General features: G+C 34.8%; 1 protein-coding gene and 1 pseudogene across 1 annotated transcript; both read right to left on the minus strand.

Annotated features, from left to right (window-relative positions):
- Nucleotides 1-3,805: 3,805 nt before the first annotated feature.
- LOC137948414 (YTH domain-containing protein ECT2-like) lies at nt 3,806-8,755 on the minus strand (annotated as a pseudogene).
- Nucleotides 8,756-15,778: 7,023 nt separating this feature from the next.
- Nucleotides 15,779-19,905, minus strand: LOC137948416 (subtilisin-like protease SBT3.18). The gene is given in 11 exon segments (XM_068794502.1): nt 15,779-16,374; nt 16,464-16,677; nt 16,899-17,013; nt 17,121-17,372; nt 17,546-17,613; nt 17,711-18,381; nt 18,990-19,060; nt 19,062-19,146; nt 19,247-19,344; nt 19,451-19,542; nt 19,891-19,905. Coding segments are annotated over 11 exon segments (2,277 nt in total).
- Between the last annotated feature and the right edge of the window lie 246 nt (nt 19,906-20,151).

Raw genomic sequence — 20,151 nt, forward strand, 5'->3', positions numbered from 1 at the left:
CAATATTAGACATGACTTTTATATATAACACTGGGCTTAGATTCATTCTATTTGCATCTTTGGGGACCTTTTGCTGAAGTCTTAGATTCATTCTCTTCCATTATTTATTTTTTCTTTATGGTGAGGTTGGTTCGGCTTTTATAGGAAGCTTAACACTTTGCTTGCTTCATGTTCCATGATGTTTGAGTGTGACTCTGAGAGTGTGATGCTACCTAGTTTGATTTTTCTCAGTTAGGTAACATCACAGACACAGAAGACCTATTTCATGGTAGAGAGAAGGAAGACAAGAAAGTGGGCATAGGCGTAAAACTACATAAAAGAAAGGACAAACATAAGCGATAGTGCATTCTGTGGTCTACTTCCCTGGTGGAAATCGGATAAACATTTCTAGTTTCCTAGTAATTGATAGCTTTCTTATGCCAGAAAGCCACGAGTAATTGAAAAGCTAGAAAATATCAGCGTTGTAGAAGATAGGATTGTTATTAGGGAATTTCACCAAAATAACCATTTAAAACAACTTATTTTTAAAAACAACAACGTCATCAAATTATTTTGAAAAATACCCAACTTTGACCAGTCCACTGCACATGTGTACAGTCAAAGGTGACACATAAGCTTTGACTGCTTACATGTCTCCACATCATCAGTACAGTGAAGTTAGATGAACACGTCGTCCGATACGTCATTATTACGCCACATCACTTGCCACATCATATGTCATGTCATTAAATAAAAAAATGAATATTTTTTTAAATAAAAAAATCAAATACACTTTTTATTTCCCCGCTCATCTTTCTCCTCTCGCCCCCTCTCCTCTCACCCTCTCGCCGCCGCTCGGCCTCGGCCTCCTCTCCTCTCCTCTCCCCTCTCGCAATGCCTGCTGTTGTCGCTCACCACCGCTCGCCCTCGCCCTCGCCCTTGACGGCCCTCTCTCAATTAAAAAATTAAAAAATATTTTAAAACGATGATGAAAAATGTTAAATTAGTAAGAGTAAATTTTTTAAATTAATAATATTTATTTTATTTTTAATTATTTTAAATATAAGGTAATAAAAAGTCTATAGATAAATTTGAAAAAAATGTATTGATAAATTTGATTTTTAAACTCAAAACTAAAATTTTCAAAAAATTTCATTAAAATATTTTTTAAATCGATAATAAAAAGGTGTTAAATAGGTAAGAGTAAGAATTTTTATAACTTATTATTTTAAATATAAGGTAATAAAAAGTGTACTGGTACATTTATTTTTTAAACTCAAAGTAAACTTTTCATATTTTTCAGTTAATAAATATTTTTAATTGATAATAAAAGGTGTCGCAAGATTTTTAATTAACTAATATATATTTTTAATAATTTATTATTTTTTAAATAATGTGATCAAAATTATACAAATAAATTGTATTTTTAAACTCTAAAGTAAATTTTTTGTATATTTTCTCAATTTATAAATATTTTAAATTTCTAATTATTTTTACATTTCTAAATATTTTAAATCTAATTAGTATACTTATTTTATTTCTTATTTTTTAAAATATAAAGTAATAAAAAGTGTAACGATAAATTTTTTTAATTAATAAATAATTTTATTGATATTAGATGGTATTACATAAGGTAATAAAAAGTGTATTTGATTTTTTATGTTTTTTAAAAAAAATTATTCAAATTTTTTTATCATATAATGATGTGGCAACTGACATGGCAAATAACGTGTCAGAATAATGACATAGCAGACGATGTGTTCATCTACCTTCATTGCATTAATGACATGGCAACACGTAAACAGTCAAAGCTTTTGTGTCGCCTTTGACTATACACATGTAAAGTGGAGCGGTCAAAGTTGGGCATTTTTTAAAATAATTTGATGATGTCATTTTTTTAAAAAATAAGTTGTTTTAAATGATTATTTTGGTGAAATTATCGTAAGCCATTAGAAATTCTCTTCACAAGGGAATGAATAATAGAAGTGTTTGAAGGCTGAGAAAGAGAAACTGGCAAATTTTACAAAACGTAGACTTATTCCAAGCTTATTCCAACTCTCTCTTCGCCGATGGCTTCATGAGACAGATGAAGCAAAATCAAAGAATTAGGGCTTATTCCAAGCAAGATGAATTGGTTTTCTATACAGATGTTTGCTTTAACTATAGTTGAAAAACCTTATTGAATGCAGCATCATACAGCAACTTGTAAACTACATTATACTGAACATGGGCCAATGAGAAAATCGTTCGAGTAAGAAGTAAGACTTGCAGAAATCTGCAAGTTTATTTGACAAATTGTGTTTTCTCATCATGCCAGAAACAAACTCAAGAGGTCCCGTAAAGTTTATTTCCCTTCTCTCTGATAGCAGATGCATATGAGCAGATGTGACTCATCACCATACACCAGCTTACCACATTTTTGGATAGCAGATGTGACTCCCATCACCATACATGGCAAACCTTGTATTTGATCTTTTTTTGTTGATTTTGGACATAGAAAGGGTCTAGTTCAGCAGTTGAACTAAGCATACCAGATCCATTTATTTGATGCAGTTCTCAGCTGATCGTTAAATGAAAAAAACATACTTGGGCTTTGATCAGATCCTGCTTCCATCTACTTTTATACCAATCCATATTCCATCCAACAATAAGACTCTGATGGTTTTTGTCTGTTTGTTGTTCTCACATTTCATTAATATTATGTTCTTCATACAGCTCGCGCATGTAAATACACTTTAGTTGCTTTTACGTGTTTTTGCAACGATACCAGCAGCCATGATAGGCAACGTAGACAGACTGGGAGGTTTCTTTTGGAATAGATTTTCTGCAAACCCATCACATCTTAGCATGTTGTCAAATTTCATTTGTCTAGTATCATATCAAAGACTAGTAACTCATGCATTTAAAATACATGGCAATGAACGAGAGTGTCTCTACAAGATAGAAGGCTCGAATGCATGGCCTATGCTAATTGGAAGTTACCATTTGTTTCATTCCATCAGCAGCAGCAGCAGCAGCAGGTCCAATTTGCCTGAATGCCTTTAAGATTCTTGTATACTGGGGGTGAACAGAGGAAGTATCAGGGGTGGTGGGGTTTTATGGCCAACTTGAGAAGCAATAACCAGAGGAATGATGGAGTGGAGATTGCAAACATTCTTAGATTTTATAGCATAGCAGGCTGTTTTCAGTTGTCCGAATTTTTAAGCCTTTTTTGTCTTTTCTTCCCGTTTTCTAGTTTCTTCTGTTTAGGTATACTTACAAAGGTTTTAACCAGAGGTTGTTTTTTTAACTAGTTTCAATATTTTTTCTTCCATTACAGTTACAGTCTTTTGTGGGCTTTTGTAGTCCAATTTGCCCGGAGTGTTTGGAACTGGGTGCTCAACAACAAACAAGATTTACAAGAGAGGTCATGTAAAGGTTAACAAAAGATGGCCATGGCACAAAAGCCTACAAAGACCGAAATGGAAGAAAAAAATACTGAAACCAGTTAGGTATACCTAAACAGAAGAAACTAGAAAACGGGAAGAAAAGACAAAAAAGGCCCAAAAATTCAGACTGAAAACAACCTGCGATGCTATAAAAGCTAATAATGCTTCCAATCTCCTCTCCATCATTCCTCTGATTATTGCTTCTGAAGTAAGCCATAAAACCCCACTACCTTTGATACCTCCTCTGTTTTCCCCCAGTATACAAGAATCTAAAAGGCAAAACTCTGTATCAACCACTCGTATAAAAAATCAAAGACTACAGGATACTGCAGGTGAATCAAGCCTAACAACCATTTGCAACCCCATTAGCAACAACCCATTTCTCTGTTGCTATGGGTTTATTTAGCTGTCATTATTGCATCATCAGTTCCCAAACACACCACACCATTCTCCTCAAACGGCTTTTTATCAACAAGAATCTGGGCTGACTCCAAAGGCTTATGCAACTTAGTTGTCACAGTTGAGCCATCTTGGTCTTTCTCGTCTTTGAAACCATCACTTAGTTTGGCATCCCAGTCCCAGACCTGCACGGAGATATCCAATACCAGGTAACAAAAGTAGCAAATAAAGCACCAGTTAAATGAGACGAACAAAAAATAAAATAAAAAAAATCTGAAACATGGAAAGAAAAATATAAATTTCACTTACAGAGAAAAACAAAACAACGGGGGCAACCGCCAGATTTCACCTGGGCTTCCTGGTATGCAGCATCCAGCTTCTTGTTTCCACTGGGAATGCTAGCCCAGACACTATATTTGATGCTTTTATGAACATCGTCGAAGTCTTCCCGATTATATTGTTTTCTGTCTGGAACCAGTGGAGTCCTCGGAATTTCCATTTGAAGATAGATTTTGTCCCTTTACTGTTACTGTAGCATTAGGCCTAAAACCCTTCTGATTCTTGAAATGTCGAGCTCGAGCTCCTCTGTTAAGCTCATTCAACCCATCTGAATGTTCGTTTCCATAATCAAAATATCCATTCCCTCGTCCGCTTGATTTGCATTTGTGATCAATAGCAAACAAGCCACGACCATTAGACCCATAACATGGTCCCATTCTAACTGCACTTCCACAGATGCCATATATTTTGTTATTCGAGTTTGGCCTGATAGATGTGGGGGTAGTACCATTAAAATTGGTGTTTGGAATTCCATGGCTGTTTTTATTGCCCGTGTGAGCAGGGAGACGCCCCTGATCAGTAGCAAATGAGGTACCAACATCGCCTTGTATAGTTCGGCTCTGGTTAGGTGCACTTGGAGTGGCTGGCGGCTGGTAGTAAGGTGCTGGATACTGGTAATGTTGTGGCCCATAAAGCTGTCCATCATGCCCCATGGTGGGGACAGGAGAACCTGCTGGGGGTAGGGGTGGCATCGAGCCGAGCCGAGCCCGAACCTGCCTATGTTCGAGTCGAGCTTGATTTAAATATTTCGAGCCGAGCTTCGAGCCGAGCCTCGTCTCGAGCCTAAAATTGTTATCGAGCTCGAGCCCAACGAGTTCGAGCCGAGCTTCAAGCCGAGCTCGAGTCTCAACATACATTTAAAACTTTTCAAAAAATATATATCGAATAAAATGTATATAAAATTATGCATACATTTTATATAAAATTGGGCATGACCTCTACATAAAATTGGGCATAACTTATATATATAATATGTGTATAAGATTGGGCATAACCTCTACTTAAAATTGAGCATAATCTATATATATAATACTTGTATAAAATTCGGCATGACCTTTACTTAAAATTGGGCATAATCAATATACATAATACCTGCATAAACACTCCATAAACACTCCATAAAATTGTCTATACATTCCATATACACTTCATGAAATTGTTTATACACTCCATAAAATAATCTAAACACTCCATACACTGCATAACATTATAAATAAACTCCATACAATAATCAAACACAACAAAATTAAATAAAATATCACTATCAATTTAAAAACTATAAATTCTTTAAATAAAATCATATTACTATTACATACTTACTAGAAAATTACAAGAAATATTTTAAATTTTTCTTAGGAAAATTAAATGGACCTCTTATTGCCTTTTCTAAGGAAATAAATAAAAATTAATAATTAATCTAATATATTATTATACTTATCGATAAAATTTTAATCACATAAAATGTCAAACACAAAATTACTATGAAAATTGCCTCATGCTCAAAGTATTATATCATCAACTGTCAAATACTTATTCAAAATTTTTCTATATGGTTTTCTAAGCCATCTTGGCAAGAAAATCTTACTTGAAAAATTATAGGATTTTTTTAAAAAAATTTATAATTAGAAAAATATTTTGAAAAAATACGAGGCACTAATGGTCCCTATATTTCTATTAAAAACGTTTTTTCAACATTTATTGAAAAAACTAGTCTCTGGAAACGTATTTCTACTAAAATATCTTTTCAATTTATTTAAGAGCCATGAGGAAGGGACAAAGAGTTTTTTTTTCCTTGTTTATGATCTCGCACGTAGGGGTGGCTTTGAATAAATTATATATAAAAATTATGCATACATTTTTAAAAAATATAATGATAGGGGAGGTTCAAGATTGAATTTCAATAATGGATTAAAATGCACCAATATTAATATTTTTTACTCCAATTGTTGTCTAGCTTGTTTTGTAATTTTTGAATTTGGCCATAATTTATTATGGCCTCCTTAGTGCCCCTAGATAAAAATTTATATTATAGGAAAAACTAAAAATATTTTTCCTATGATACATATTCCCAAAAAAACCGTTAAATAAAATCTTATTACTATTAGTGACTTATTAGAAAATTACAGGAAATATTTTAAAATTTTCTTAGGAAAGTTAAATGGACCTTTTATTGTCTCTTCTAGGGAAATAAATAAAAATTAATAATCAATCTAATATATTATTATACTTATCGATAAATTTTTAATTAAATAAAATATCAAACACAAAATTACAATGAAAATTATTTCATGCTAAAAGTATTACAGCATCAACTGTTAAATACTTATTCAAAAATTTTCTATACAGTTTTCTATCCCATCTTGGTACAAAAAATCTTACTTTGAAAATTATATGATTTTTAATAAAAAAAATTAGAAAAGTGTTTAAAAAAACATGAGACACTAATAGTTTATAGAAAATTATTTCTATAAAATTTATTTTTAATTTTTTCCAGAGGAAAAAGTTTTTATTTTATTTTATGATCTCGCACGTGCGAAATAGCACGTGCGAGATCATCTTCTCGCGAGGAAGGGGGAGATTATTTCTCCCCTGTTCTGGTTTTCCGCCGAGACGACCCCGAGGGAAGGGGCTTACGGCGCCGGGGAGGATTTATCATCGGAGATGACGGCCACGATGGAGTCGGCGGCGACGGAATCGACGGTGACGGAAGCGGCGGCGACGGAAACAGAGGCGACGGCGAGGAGAGGAAGAAATCGAACGGACGGACACAGAGGCGGCCGGCGAGTAGCTGCGACGGCGGTATAGATGCCGGAGAACAGCTACGACGGCGGTAGAGGCGGCGACAACAACCGATGGGAGGGGTCGGCGGTGACGAGGGGGGAGGAAAAAATTTTCCCCCCCTCGCTCTCGCTCCCGCTCCCGCTCCCCCGCTCGCTCGCGATCCTGTACCGATTCATGCCGATCCGACTCATTTCGAGCCGGCTCGCGAGCCAACGAACCGAACCTAGCTTCGGTCGAGCTCGGCTCGTTAAGGTAAACGAGCCGATTTCTGTGTTCGAGCTCGGCTCGAACTCGAAAAATGACGAATCGAACCGAGCCGATACCGAGCCGAACCGAGCCGGCTCGCGAACCGGCTCGACTCGAAGCCACCCCTAGCTGGGGGGTAGGCTCCATACGAAGCTTATCCATAACCATGGTGATACATGAGTGATCCATTATCCCCATAAACTCCCTGCCATTAGTCAAAAGACAAAACCGAAAAATTAGTAACCACTTGCTACTGGAAATAGGCAAGACTCAGACACTGCACACAACCTCTACAGAATGTCTCAATATTATAGCAGCAAAGATCCACATCTAGACGACCATAAATCACTTACAGGAGCCATCTCCACCCCATCTGTATTAACGTATCTAGGGTAATCCTCCCACTCATTTATTGGACCATCATAGCCTAAAAATCAACAAACATCATAAAAAACAATACCAATCAGAATCAAGAATCTAATTAAAAAAGTAAGGGTGAGTGCAGTATAAAAAAAAATAAAAAAATTCTCATTATATTTAGGAAGAAGGCAATCTTTAAAAGAGTTCTATCATTATAACGTATCAAGTCGCCATATGATATAATTTGAAGAAGATCAACTTACCTCCATAGTAGTATGGCGCATAGGCATTAGGGACATAGCACATATTCGGATCCATGAAATCAGTAGGAAGTGGAGAACTAGAGGAAAAACCAAAATATATGCAGATTACCTTCTCGGCAACCTCGGGTACTTCAAGAGTCCTTTGTTGTGAATCCAACGAGAGCTTTTGACATAAATCTGCTGCTTCTGTGACTACTAGAGTGAAGGTCCCAATATCAAGATTATTTAACTAAATCAATTCAAGACAGATCATCCTCTATTATGCTCAAAACATGTGAAAGATTGTACGCAAATAACTTAAGCCACAAAGTTATTGTAAAGACACAAGACGTCACGCTCAAAGAACATAAACTCATTAAGATTACAAAAAATAAATAACTAGCACAAAGAAAGTCAAACGGAGAGCCAAAGAATATATCACTAACCGAAGGAAACCAGTAAACTGAATGTCTTCTCACGAACCGAATTGAAAACAAACCAGCCTTAAATAAGATAATAAGAACAAGCAAAAAATTTAAAATCTACACAAGCACTCGCAATTCAAACCCTTCAAAAGAAAGATTGTGCACAAAAAACTTAAGCCACAAAATTATTGTAAAGACACCAAGACATGTCGCACGAAGAACATAAAGTCATTAAAATTACCAAACAAATAAACAAATAGCACAAAGAAAGTCAAACAGAGAGCTAAAGAATATACCACTAACTGAAAGAAACCATTCAAATCTACACAAGAATTCATCTAACCAATCCAGACATAAACCCTACCCAAACCCAAAACCCACCAAAAAAAAATCAAACCAACAGTCAGGCTCCAGATCAACGAAACAAATCAAGCCACGAAACCCATAACGATAACCAAAAAGATGCCAAAAATAAGCAGATCAGGTAAACGACCCTAGCAACCCCAATCAAGCTCCATGAAAGGATACGATCAGAAGCAGGAGGCACGGTCGCCATGTCCAAATCTTCTAAGCGGAGTCCCAAGTCTTCACATTAACAGAGACAAGAGCGAGTTGTGCGGAGGAGAGAGAAACCCTAGGAAGGTTTTGGGTCAGAATGGAGGAGCCGCCATGGGAAAGAAATCGCATAGCCCTTCGAGAAGCGGTAAATGAAATGGCACCATGACTCTACGCCCTTTGCCTCCAAAATCGGAAACTTTTTTTTCTTTTTTCTAATAGCAAATCTTTTCGCGCTCGCGTATTTATAGAGAAAAATTCTAATCACAAAAGGACAATCACATCCCTGTTTTACTTTTTGGGACCTAGGGCATTAGGGCAAGACGGAAAATAAGACATGGAATTGGGGCCGGTCTGGTGATGCCACCTCATATTCTTGCTCCCGCCCTATTTAGATTGCTAGATGTATTATTTAGTTTAACACAAATGTAATAATATTTAATATTCTTAAAATTTAATTTTAATACTTTATTTAATTTAAACGATTTTTCATGATTCAAAATTTTTTAGCCGCATCTTAGTGTATTTTCTAGGATGGTATACAATTTTATTTTTCTTTTTTAATTGTTGAAATTGATTTAATCTTTTTCAAATTACTTGCCAAAAATAAAATATTTTTTTTTATGTACATAAGATTTTTTTGTGACTCAGAGTTTCATGTGTAGCTTCTTAGTATGAGACAAAATATGGATATTCTATTTAAGTAGGTCACATATAAATGAAGTATACGACATATGAGAGACATACTGAAAAATATCGATGTAGTTTCTATAATGTGTACATGATTTGCAAGGAAATTTTTACCATATTTTTTTTTTAGTTATAAATTTATAATATACCTCATCTTTAAATTGATCAATGTGGACCATGAAGTGAGACCATTCAATAAGTTCACTCATGTGATCATTGCATTAATTTATGTGTCACATAAATCTCTCATGTGCACATATAGTCTTCTTTTACATGTTAGAGTTAGAATAACTTACCATATTTAATGGATAGCTTTAATTTGAAACACAATAGTATGTAAACAATTACAAAGTAAAGATATGCTAGTACAAATGCAATCAATTTTAATTAATCTCACCCATATCAAAGTACAAATGCACTTTTTGGCAAATTGTTATGTGTACATATATGAATAACTTGGTAAAAATAAAATAGAGTTAAACTATATCCTCTCCTAAAAATTTGCTTAGTTTCAACTTAAACCCCTTCAAATTTCAATAATCACACTTACTCCTATTTCCTAATTTTATAGAAATATGAAGAACAATTTTCATTAGATTATTTTTTTAAATGGTAGGTTGATTCTCTTCTAAAGACTCACACCATTTTCTTTCATGGCATAAATAGATGAAGAAAGGGATCCACTGTGATCTACTTAGGGGGGGTTAGTCCAAAATGAAGTGAGATGAATTACTCCGGCATTACTTCATTCATTAGATTAAGGGGTTAGTGTAGAATGAATTCCACTTTAAGTGAATCACATCAATTAATTCGCTCGAGCAAAAAAGGGGGAATTTAGATTCGGACATGTTTTTTGAATCAATCACTTGAAGCGCGGGGCGCGCGTTGACTCTCCCGATATTGATATCTCATTCTAGAAAACTTTGATTAGATTTGTTTTGATAAGTTAGAAAATAGACCTATAGATATTTTTTTTGACATATAATTTTTCATATAATGTCTCGTTCTTGATAACATAAAAGGCCTAAAAAATTTAAGCTTTTTGTTGCTTCTGAAACTTCTCTTGTTGTCTGACCTTTGACTCTTCAAATATAGATTTCTATTTGCATAAAAATATGATTGTCAAAATTATTTTTTGCATTGGAAAGCATATTCAAATATCTTTCTATTAAAATATAATTTTTAATATTAAAATTTCAGTATGGAAGTGCAAACATCAAGAAAATAACAAGTATTGTGGTAGGAAAGGAAGAAAAAAGGTAAAATATGAACCTACACTACTGGAGATGATAAATCAGAAAAGGATCATATTATCTTTGTGGGTCGATCGAGTCAACTCACAGAACTAGCTCTAATACCATGTTGAATTTCTGAAAGAGAAATACTTTACTAACTTGATTATAAATGAGTACAATGAACCTCTATTTAGAATAGAAAAAACAAGTAGAATCATATTATAATTAAAATACTCTTATTCAAGTTACACCCAAAGTAAAACACTAAAAGATAAGTCCTAACACAATGAAATAATTAAACATAAATAGAATACTAACATAACTAAAATACTTTTAAATTGAACGTCTTCTCTGAAACCTCCTTTTCATGAGACTCTTATCAAGCTCCACCACATTAATTTTGGTTCCGTGAGACTTCTTGTTGTGAAAGTCATGTAAGATTCTTTTATACCTACTCTTCAACAACAATAATATTAACTTAATATGAGAATATGATCTTGAATATTTTTTTAGTTATCCTATCAATCTAAAATCCCTAGAAAATTGAAAAATTGAATAATACATGGTACAACAATAGTCCAATGAGTGACAAGGCTGAAATTAAATATAAAACATATCATTATGAATAATTAACATCTGAACTTACAAAGTAAATAACTATAAAAAAAATGCATAGTTACAATGGAGAGTCAAACACTTAGTTACTATTATAAGGTTGTTGGGTATATATATGGTTCATAAAATAGGTAGTCATATGATGACCCACCTTCAAGGAGAAGACAAACATGAAACTAATTGCACTACAAGAAAAAAACATGTCTACAAACAAAACATCCACAAGTAAAACAAAAATTGTTATTAGAAATACCTCTTCCAACGAATTCTAAAATTCATTGAGAGAGGCAAAATCTCTCCCAATGAGTTTCAAACTTGCTTGTAGAGATCAACTTCTACCAACAAATTTTAAAATATGCAACGAGATATCTTCTCTGGGAAATTTTCTCACTCTCAATAAGAAATTTCCTGGAAAAAGCAAACCCCAATTTTTTTTCACAACAAATTTAAAATTCATTGGAAGAAAAAGACATGTATGCGGAGGGAAGAGATTTTTTCCACTCAAGTCACTAGCCTTGCCTTCAGCATCCCCCCTCATTGCGGTTAAGGTAATTACTTCAATCATAGCCAGCTTCCATAGAGTGATGGGGAGTGTGCACAAGGCTCGATATGAATTTGTCTTCATATGGCTAACATGAAATTACTAGCAATTCTAAATTTCCTTGTGATTACTATCGATTCTAGCTTCATAGATGAGTACAAATAAAAATAATAAAAGGTAGGTAAATAAAAAAAATAAAAATAGTTAGGTAAAATAAAAATCAATAAAAATGATAAAAATGTAGGTAATAGGAAAGTCATTTTTTGACAATAGAACAAGTCGACAAATTGTAAGAGAGAAAAAAATTCACAACTAATTTCAAATTTGCTCACAAAAAATCACTTTTATCTAGCAAATTTTGCAATTCACTCGCATAAATCCCTTTCAATCATCACATTTTAAAATACATTGGGAGAGATCAAATTCCTAAATCCTCTACTAGTGATTTAAATAAATTTCCTAGGAGATCTTCAAGGGCATAAACCCTCTCACAACGAATTTATCGAATTTGCTAGAAAACTCTTCCTCTTTTCTCCTTATTTCCTTTTTCTTTTCTTTTTTTCTCCTTTTTTTCCTTATTCTCTAGCTTTGATTTTTCCTCTCTTCCTTTCTTCTTCTTTTTTTTCTCCATTCTCCTTTCCTCCTTTTTTCTTCTTCTCCTATTTTTTTCATCTTTTTCTTTATTTAATTTCTTTACCTTTTTCTTGTAGAGGAGGAGAGTAAATATGCATGAATTTTCTCTTAATGAAATTGGGAAATTCGTTAGTAGAAACTTCTTCTCCTTTTTTCCTCCGTCTCCTTCTTTCCTTTTTCCTCTTTTCCTTATTCCTTTTTTCTCTTTTTCTTTGTCTTCTCTTTTTTTTTCTTCTCCTATGATTTTTTCTTTTGTCTTTTTGTCCTTCCTTCTCCTTTGTTTCTTTTTTCTCTCCTCTTTTTCCTTCTTCTCCATTTTCCCAGTAAAGGATGAGAGTTAAATATATAAAAAATTTCCCATCGAAATAGGGAAATTCCCTGGGAGAAAGTGTCATCTACTAGTGAATTTCTTCTTCTACAATTTTCCTTCTCTTTTCTCTTTTCCTTCCTTCTTCTCTTTTTTTCCTTCTTCTCCTTCTTTCCTTTTTCCTCTTTTCCTTTTCCTTTTTCTTCTTTTTTTTCCTTTCTTCACTTTTTCTTCTCCTCCTATTTTTCCTTTTTAAAATTTTCCTCCTTCTCTTCTATTTTTTTTCCTTCTTTTCCTCCTTCTCCTTCTTCTCTTTTATTTTTTCTTCTTTTTTTCTACTTATCTTTTTTCATGTAGAAGAGGAAAAAAATGCAGGATTTTTCCAAGCATTATTGGAAAATTGGTTGGGTGACAGAAACCCTTCCCACCAAAATTCCCAAATTCACAGGAAAAGTTCTTCCCTTTTTTCTCCTTCTCCTTTTTTTCTTTACTTTTTTTTTTCTTCCCTTTTCTTCTCCTCCTTTTTTTTTTCTTTTTTTCCTCATTCTTCTCCATTTTTTCTTTTTTTTCTTCTCTGATTTTACATGAAAATATAGTTTATTTTTCTCTGATTTTTTCTTTTTTTTTCTTCTCTGATTTTTTCCTCCTTTTAAAGATATTGTTTCTTTTATATTTAGTTATTCTATTTTTATAAATTTATTTATTAGATAGGGAAATGTTTAGAAATAAAAATTATTTAAAAGAATTTAGTTATTACCAAAAAAATTCCGAATTTTCTAGCAGAGGTGAATTTATTTTCTAAAACTTGATCTTAGAGATCCAAATTATATATATTTTAAAATATATTTCTTTAAATAATTTTTACTTTTACCAGAGAATTTAAAAAATTGCTGGCAAAAGTATCTCCCAATGAAGCATGAAATTCGATGGCAAAAGTCTCTCCCAACGGAAACAATCGAGTAAAGTTTCCACTGAATTTTTTGTTGGAAGATGATTCAACCAACAAAATTATAACTTATGCCAGTGAATTTTTCGCTGGTGGAAGTGTTATTTAATTCTTCTGGTGGTAAAATAACCTTTCCCAACGAAATTTATAAATTCGTTGGGACAAGAGACGTTTCGTAGCAAAATATAAAATTTGTTGGGAAACATCTACTTCTCCTAGGAATTTACAAATTTCATTGGGAAAGACTATTTTACCTCTCTCTCTCTCTCTCTCTCTCTCTCTCTCTCTATATATATATATATATATATATATATATATATTATGGATATTAAATAAAAGTTAATAAAAATAAAATAGTAATAAATAAAATTTATTTTTCTGTTAAGATTTGGGCATAGTGTGGTATGGTTGACTGAATATTATTAACAATTTTGATTTCATGTAGGCGAGTTGCAACCTCCAATCCAAACTGAGAATGGGTTTATGGAGAAATTTCCCAACAAAAATAATAAATTCATTAAAAAAGGTTATTTTAGATACAATTGAATAAATAAATATTATTTAGATATTATAATAATTATAAAATAATAACCTAGTTCATCACTAAGTCGCATGCAATTAATTAATTTAATAATTTAATCACTAAGTTATATGTAATTAATTAAATTAATCTATTTTTCATTAAGCTACACTCAATTAATCAGTATTGATTTCTTAGTTATACCTAATATTTACATTAACCTATGTTATCAATAAGGTATAACTAATGAATTACATAATTCTATTGACAATAATCTTACTAAATTATTAAAATTTTGTGATATATTATCAAAAGTTTAATGTAATATTTTAATTTATAACCTCTACTAATATAATATTGATTAAACTATGGGACCTAAATTATTAAATTATCCTATAAAATTAACTGATAATTAATCACATGAATGATTGAATTATTAAATTAAATTTTATAATTTTTAATATTAAATTATCGTAATTATTCCATTTATAATAAATTAAGTTTTAATTATATTTGCTTAATATGTCATACATTCTTATGAGTTTTAATGCATTTAATATGTGTCATATTGATTTTGTATCATATTGATCAAGTAATTAGTTAATATTTAGTCATTTATGGTAATTTTAATATGTAGAAAACCCTTTTCCCATCGCATTCCAGAATTCCATGGGGTTTTTTTCCTTTTTTAAGTTAAATTGTTTCTCTTCATTTTTCTTCTTCCCCTTGTTCTTTTCTCTCCTTCTTGTCTGTTTTTTCCTTGTAACAAAAAAGAACAATTTTTGTTAATATTGAAAAATTACTTATGATTTTATTTTATTATTTTAATTTCCTTGTGAAAGAAGAGAGCAAATGTTTTTCTAACACAAATAGACCAAAAATAATTTTTTTTATCATAATTTTTATAATGATCATTAATGTCATAATCATTATATATTAAAATTTTCAATTAAATGAAATTTTTAATTGGTCAATGAAACAATTACATATTAAATAATAATTAGTTAAACAATAAACTTAATAAAGTCTAAGTATGTAACTTAGTACATAATTAACTAACTCTTGTATTAACAAACCAAATAACCCATTTAAAGCATTCACTAATTAAATAATTACTTATTAGATAAGAAAATAATTAATTTAACCAATGATTTGTGCTAATTAACCAACCACTTAACCTATTTAATGTAATATAACTAATAAATTATTTAATGGAATAGGTAGTAACTAATTAATTAAATACATTCAAAATATATAATTAAATAATTAACTATTAAAATTAATTTTCGTAGTAGGATTAATGGAATCAGTGTGAACAACCACCATGACATGCAATAAGTGTAACAAATATATGAAAAATTGATTAAAAAAAAACAACGAAATCGACAGTTCCATACAATGGCGACAAAACAATACACTCCCCCAAATGAGGTCTTTGATCAGTACAAGTTTAAGGAATCCTAATTTCTTCACTTACTATTTTGATATGGTAAATTCTCTTTTTCTTGTGGTAGGATATGGGGAGAATTAAGCCACATTAAGAGTTACTATGGCCTGCACTCTCACTAACAACATGAATGTTGTTCACACAGACTACTAATGGGCTCCTCACCCTATGGAATCCATCAAACCAGACAATCTCCCCGAAGTCATATCTCCCTTGAGATTGCTTGAGAGGTGTTAGGGTTACATAATATGAGGCCTCTTGTCTCTGCCCATGTAGGACTAGTACCCTTGGCCAGACCGCCACTTGCACTCCGTTCGGGTTCACAACGTCCACAAAGTAAACAGATTGAAACCATCCCACGTTCCGAACAGTTCTCTTGATCGTCGTCCTCGCTCGAAGATTAGATACCACAATTGATGGATAGTTGAGATTTGAATCTGTTTGTTGTTCTTTAAGGCAATTGATATCGATTTTGGGGGATGTAAGAACCATGCTTGCTATTTTTGACTTAGTGTAGCCAAGGATGCAGAGAAAGAGGACATAATCTTCAGCATTCATGTCATAGACCAGGCCAGGATCCAGTGCTTTCAATGGGTGTACGTGACCTCCGCCGACATCGAAAGGATTTATCGGCTTGGTCGACCCACCGGCGAGAATCGTATCCTGCCTGGTATCGATGTTATAAGCTGCATGCCCAAAGAGTACAGGGAGTGAAACTCACTATGAAGCTGGAGTTAGTAACAAAGTACTTATCTTTGCAGACTTGTTTCCATACCTGTGGTTATCATAGCAGACCTAATGGCAGCGGGAGACCAGTCGGGGTGTGCTGACTTGAGAAGGGCAACGATGCCGGTGACATGCGGGCAAGACATCGACGTGCCGGAGTTAAAGTTCCAGTTCACAGAGCGAGTGTCAATAGGCAACATGGACGGTGGGGTAATAGGAGGCCAAGCTGCTAAAATGTTCACTCCGGGTGCAGTTATGTCTGGCTGAAGAATGGGGTAAACAGAAACCTATTAGGATTAAGAAACATCCTCCACATCACGAGTTAAGCTATGGCTTAGGTTGATTCTACTACGCTTCAAAAATTACTTTCATCTGCACAGGATGATTTCCCTAACAATGAACAGTTTTCTTAATGTTTTGGTCACAACTTTTACTAAAAAGAAAGTTGAGAAAAAAAGAAGGGAAGGGAGGTAATTTTAAGAACCTTTAGAATGTTGGGAGATAGTGAACTGGGTCCTCTAGAGGAGAAATCGGCGACGACGGGCGCCGGTGACTCCCCGATAGCAGTTTGACTTGGAAAAATCTGCACAGTGGGTGACCTTTGTCGGTCCAAATCTTTTCCAGTTAATTCTCAGAGAAATTCCTTCTTCTCAATATAGACAAATTGTAGTATAGCCATTAAGGAACATGATTCAATGAAGCTTACGTTGGTGAGCAAGATTTTGACATAATATGATGGAGGATTTGAGTGCCTTGATAGATATCAACGTAGACAATAGGAAGGAGATCAACTTGAGGGATTTGCCTTGTCAATGGAGCTGCAAAGATCAATGCCGATCCCCTCGCAAAAAACACTGCAAATGCTGCATCGCCACTTAACTGAGGTCCGGTTGTTGAGAAGCATAAGATCGCCACCCCCTTTGCTGTAACTTTCGTCCATTGGTTGTAGTCGCAGACCCTAATGAGTAAGAGAAGCCTCTATAGTTAGGGTTTAATAAGAGACACTAATCAAACCCTAATAAGTACGAGAAGCCTCTGGGCTTTGAGTGAGAGATCCAAACCCTCATACGTAAGATCAGAAGCTTGTAAGACTATTTTTTATTTGCATATGAGAGAGAGAGAGAGAGAGACCCATTTTTAAAGTAGCTGCTGCTTTCTGCTAGTGTAAGATTCAATAGTTCAACATTGAAGCTTTTACCCTGTAAAGAAGAAAACAAACCCATATGCATGGAGAATTCAATTCTGAAGCTACATCATTGCATCATATCTGAAGAGAGAGAGAGACAGGGAAATTACCATGAGAGTAGTACTATCATCTAACATTATCTTAGTGGGGAAGGAACGATCCACAGATGAAGCAGCAACACAAGTACTCCAGGGTGCAACATTCTGCACCAGGGAAGGGTCTGGTCCATCATTTCCAGCTGAGAACACCACTGAAATGCCCAACTGAGCAGCATGGAATGAACCAATATCTGCACTAGATGAGAAGAACGATGGCAGCGGTGCAGGCATCCCAAACGAAGCTGAGATCACATTCACTCCATCTCTTATCGCGTCGTCAAATGCCGCCATTATATCGGCATCGGTACACGTCCCTTGCAGACCATCGCTCCAGCATATCTTGTACATGGCAAGCCTTGCCCTAGGTGCGCCACCACGGGCAGTGCCGTACCCAAGGCCGAAGAAATTTGCATCGGTGACGATGGAGCCTACGGCGGTGGAAGCTGTATGTGTTCCATGACCTAGTTGGTCCCGTGGAGACCGGAACTCCGGGGTCTCGGTAGTGTTCAGTGGACCGTATTTGCGTTCATAACCCTTGATGTAGTAACGGGCACCAATCAACTTCCGGTTGCATACTTTTTTGGGATCAAATTTCTCACCTTTCACGCACTTTCCCTTCCAAGTAGCTGGAATTGAAGTCATGCTCGGCCCTTCTCGGAAACTCCCAGATTCCGGCCAAATACCTTTTGTCATGAACAAGGAAGAGTTGCAGATGAATAAATGAACAAATGACAGTTAAGAAATGAATCTCAGTCCATCAGAGGTGTCGATTACAAACGTAAATCTCTAACCCTTGGTAGCTAAGCCAGCAAGGCTCTGCCAGCTTTGCGCATCTCATGCTCCAAACAATCAATAAACTCCTTTTTCAAGCTCTCTTTATTCATAATCACAATCCAAAGGAAAAAGACCTCTTTACGTGCATGTTTAATCAATGCAAAAGTGCCATCGCCCTCTGCTTTCTTTTCCATACTAGACCCTATATTGTTCTTCTCTTCCGAAATTGGCATAAATGTGAAAGGTGTCTTGCTCCAGTACTCACTGCTCTACCAGCCTAGCTAGGTCTCTCTTTCTCGTTCTCTCTCTCTCTCTCTCTCCACACAAATGAAATGGTTTTACCGGCATTTGGAAACCTCTGGTATTGCACAGTTGCAGCTAGGGTTTCTGCTGTGAGAATGGATACCTGATACCTCTGTTCATTTTACTGTGTATCATGTTTGAGTTATCGAGAAAGATATGTTTTTTTTTTTTTCAGAAGGTCAAAAAGGAGGAAAAAATTCGCTAGGGAGAGAACCTGTATCAAAGATGCCAACCACGACATCATCCCTATAAGCCAGTTGCAGCGGCGTCGGATCTTCTGAATAGACTGGCAGCCCCATGAAATTCCCAACTTCGAGTTGTGTGCAAACGCAGACTCTTGCTCCCGAACACCGATACCACTCCTTCCATTTCTGCATTCATGGAGTCCATTTCGTACGTGAAACAATCCTAGAACAACGAAAATCCGAGATCACATGGCGGCCGGATGGTCGTCGGTTTTAGTTTTCTTACCCTCCAAGGTGGTAGCTTGTGTTGAGTTGAGCATTGCAGCAAAGCCAGAGAAACTGCGCCGGTAGCTGTAAACCATTGCGTCTTTGGCATCTTCTTCACTGTAAACCAAGCAGAAAAATAATCAAACCAGAAAAACAAAAGAAGAAAGAAAGATGGTCGGAAATCCTCAGTGATCTTTTTTTTTTAAGATTTAACGGAGACCACCTTGGAAAGACAGTAGACAGGAGCTGGACATGGGATTTCGTGGTCAGGAGAGGATCATAGGTGCTGATGAGGCCTAAGTAGACAATGTAGACCTGCAGGAAGGAAATCAATTGAAGAAAACAAGATGTTAGAGCTAGCATCAGAATTCAAAAGGAGGGAACAAGGAGAGAAAAGGGTGGAAATCTGTATGTGATAAAGTTACATGGGAAATGGGTAAGGAGGGTCTATAGCAAAGAGAAAGGAAGAAGAAAAGGCCCCAAAAGGACAGTAAACGACTAGACATTTTCTCCAATGGCAGCACCATATGCGGCTTTGGGATTAAATAGAGGACAAGGAGTGGATTTTATGATGGGAGTTTAGGGTATGGTAGCTAGCTGTAGGGGTGCTTGCATTAGAAGGGTTGTAAAGCTGTGAAAATCTCTGACAACCCCTCCTGTTACCATGATGAGCTTCATCTCTAGATCAAGCCTTGGAGAACCTCTCTCTCTCTCTCTCCTTCCCTCTCTCTCTCTCTCTCCTTCCCTCTCTCTCGGACTCGGCTGATGACTTCGTTAGTGGCAGTTCTTGCTCTGCCTCTTTCTTCTGTCAACCTTATGATGTGATTAAGCTATTTTCACCTAAATTTGAAAAGTATCTTCAAGGAGCAACTGGGCGTAATTTATATCTTCTGCAAACTGAAGAAATATTCATGAGTAGAGGCA

This window comes from Aristolochia californica, unplaced genomic scaffold (genome assembly GCF_029961685.1).
Source record: "Aristolochia californica isolate CCGP_79_NKW_82.1479 unplaced genomic scaffold, dmAriCali1.0.hap1 SCAF_13, whole genome shotgun sequence".
In the NCBI taxonomy this organism is placed as follows: Eukaryota; Viridiplantae; Streptophyta; class Magnoliopsida; order Piperales; family Aristolochiaceae; genus Aristolochia; species Aristolochia californica.